The 2,846-nt window shown below is 53.8% G+C and overlaps 1 protein-coding gene across 1 annotated transcript in view; it reads left to right on the top strand.

Annotated features, from left to right (window-relative positions):
• LOC104461669 (ankyrin repeat and fibronectin type-III domain-containing protein 1-like) overlaps nt 1-2,364 on the top strand; it is a gene marked incomplete at its 5' end in the record, with an annotated part of 42,829 nt that extends 40,465 nt beyond the window's left edge. The window contains one exon of the mRNA XM_010073330.1: nt 1,565-2,364. Coding sequence (XP_010071632.1) covers nt 1,565-1,852 — 288 coding nt within the window. The remainder of the gene's footprint in view (nt 1-1,564) is intronic.
• Between the last annotated feature and the right edge of the window lie 482 nt (nt 2,365-2,846).

Raw genomic sequence — 2,846 nt, 5'->3', positions numbered from 1 at the left:
GCTGACAGTGGGTTAGTGCCAGCTAGGGCGAGCAGGGAATGAGCAAAGGTCACATTGATGGGTTTCCCTTGCCATGACCTGGTGTTCAAACACATCAGCCCCCAGCTGAAATCCAGATGTCACCCCCCTGCACTGTCCCTGGCTCTCCAGCCCTTGAAGGGGAGCAGGCAAAGCTGCCTCCTTGCTGCAGGCGTTAGGGTCTGCTGGAGCCGCTGCCTGACCTGGTTCCTCTCTGCGAGGACTTTGCTCCTGAGAGTTGCCCCCAGCTCTGATCATCCCCACCTGCCCTGGGTGGGATCCCCCACAGAGGAGGTCCCTCAGGACATGCATCTCGGGCAGGTTCCCCTCTGGCTCTGCCACCTCCTTTGCTCCCAGCCTTGAAGCTCCTTTCCCTGTTGAAATTTCCCTTCCGACATTCCTGGGGCCCAGAGCCGAGGCTGATGGAGCAGCCAAAGTGCAGCCAGCCTGCCCGTAAAATGGCAGAGGAAGGACAGAGCCCAACGGGCTGATGGGTTTTATTGCTGGGGAGTTTTGATAGCCAGTTTCTCTGCACCCAGCAGGGATGTTAGAAGCAGAGAGGAATCTGACTCGCAGTATTTATTTTCCATTCAAGAAATTACCATAGATTTCTATGCAACTGAAGCGCAGCCCTCAGGTTCCTGGCAGGCTGCCCACGTGGCTTTTGAAGTTGCAAAGCTCTGGACATGCCTGCTTGAAAGCGTTTTACGATGTTCTTCTCGAAGCAAGCCAAGTTCAAAGGAAAGACTTCTCGGCTGGTGTAAATCAGCTGAGCCCTGCGATGATTGTTCAGAGCTGGCAGGGTTCATGTGGGCCCAGGGCTCGGACCACCCTGCCGGGGCACTGCTCACGGGGCTCCGCGAGCCCGTACGGATGTGCCAAAGGAAACCGTCGCCTTGCCTGGGCGAGGATGGATGTCCCGCTTTAGGGCCTTTGAAGTCAAGTAGCGGGCTCCCGACAGTCGGTAGCAGCCAGAGCCCAGATGAGCTCATTTTATCAGCCCTATTCAGGGTTCTGAGGGCAGTCCCCAGGAAAGTGAAGAGGGAGAGCGAAGGTAGCTGTTGGTGGGGGAACCCCAAGCTTGTGAATGGGATGAAATTTAGCACCGCTTCCCAAAGTGACTTCAGCTCAGGAGTGCTAGTTTGGCAGAGCCATTGTGGTTCAGCTGGCCTGACGGTCTGGATCCCACTCGCAAGAGGGATGCTACAGAGATGCCTCAGTGGTGTGAGGAACAGGGCTGAGACTATCCCTCTCCGGCTGCAGGTAATGGGATGGCGGGACAGCCTGAGCAGAGCGGGCGAGCCATAGGTGACACATGCAGGAGTTGACCTGTAAGGACACAGAGGTGGCAGTGGAGGCCAGAAAGGGGTGCAAGAGCTGGGACCCCAGCATGCCGGGCATCCTGCTGTGCCCACAGCTCCAGGACAGCTGCTCCTCTACCCTAACGACCACCACTGCAGGACACGCCGTGTGCTGCCTCTGGCTCTGGGGTCCTCCTCCTTCCTTCCCCTCACCATCCCTCTCTCCCACCTTTCTCTTTCTGCAGCTGCACATCACCAGCCAGACGTCCGCTGGGGAGGTGGTGAAGCTGGTGGTGCTGGAGATGAACGACGTCTCTCGCGGTGTGCTGGGCGGCTCAGCCGCCTTCTGCTACGGCGAGGAGCAGCTGGAGCACTTCGGACTGGTATTTGCCTCCGACGAGAGTGAGCGGTGGCTTCCCGATGACTTCTTGCCTCTGTCCCTCCAAACTAGCCAGCCCGAGGGACAGTTCTACGTCCGGATCAAGGAGACATCCCCTCTGGTGCTCCAGTACGGGCCAACCACCACCGTATGAGAGGAGGAGAGCCGGCCGGGCGGCACGGGGACCTCAGCTTCCAGAGAGCAGACAGCTCGTCTCTGATGCTTCCTTCTTCCACAGACACCCTCTCATCAGGCGTCCGCGGGGTGGAATGGGATCATACTGGGCTGTGTGTTATTTGTTTGTGTGTTGGTTTTTTTTGTTTTTTTGGGTTTTTTTTAACCAAAGAGACATCAAGACTCAGTTTTTCTGACAGCAGAAGAGGAGGGTGGAGTGCAGAGACCTCAGAGCTTGGGAGGAATCTCTGCAGGAATGGAATTTTTAAAAGTAAACATATTTAAGAGTAAAGGGGGGAAGAGAGAGAGGAAAAATATTACAAGAAGAAGCAGCAATACCTTTTTTTTTTTCTTTCTTCTTTTTCTGAAAAGCCTTGTTTGGGATTCACTGAAGGCAAAGCCACAGAGTTTTGCTGGGGAGGGCTGTGGCATCAATGAGGAGGGGGCAGGAGTCACAAGGACAGCACTGAGAAGGGTGTTTTCCTATCAGCCCGCCTTTCACTGTACCTGGAGAAACAATTCTTGCACATAGTTCTTGGAACAAAATGATATTATTATTTTTTTCCTGAAAAAAAAATTTAATAATAATTGTGCTAGAGACACTGGAGTTGTGTAAGAGGTGAAGACCCTTTGACTTGTTTTAAAGGCAAAAGGAACCCATGCAGCCAGCCCCATGCACATCCAGATGTGCACACAGCTGTGTTGATACCATCACTAGAGGATTGCTATAGGGCATCTACCACACCGCCCTGCACACCACCCCGGGATTTCCTTTCCTCCTCAGTTGCTGTTTTGTTCTGGTGATTGTGCTTGGCCTCTCTTGTACGTCCTATAGCATGACATTTTGTTAGCCACTAGGTCTCTTGTTAACAAGGTTATTTTTCTGATCTCCTGTGGTCCCTAGTAAAGATGACTGCTGCTGACTCTGTATCACTCCTTTCCTTCTTGCGGCTTGGTGTGTAGTGTTCCTTCAG

This window comes from Pterocles gutturalis, unplaced genomic scaffold (assembly GCF_000699245.1).
Source record: "Pterocles gutturalis isolate BGI_N339 unplaced genomic scaffold, ASM69924v1 scaffold11177, whole genome shotgun sequence".
Lineage (NCBI taxonomy): Eukaryota > Metazoa > Chordata > Aves > Pterocliformes > Pteroclidae > Pterocles > Pterocles gutturalis.
This window is presented reverse-complemented; position numbering and strand designations above follow the sequence as displayed.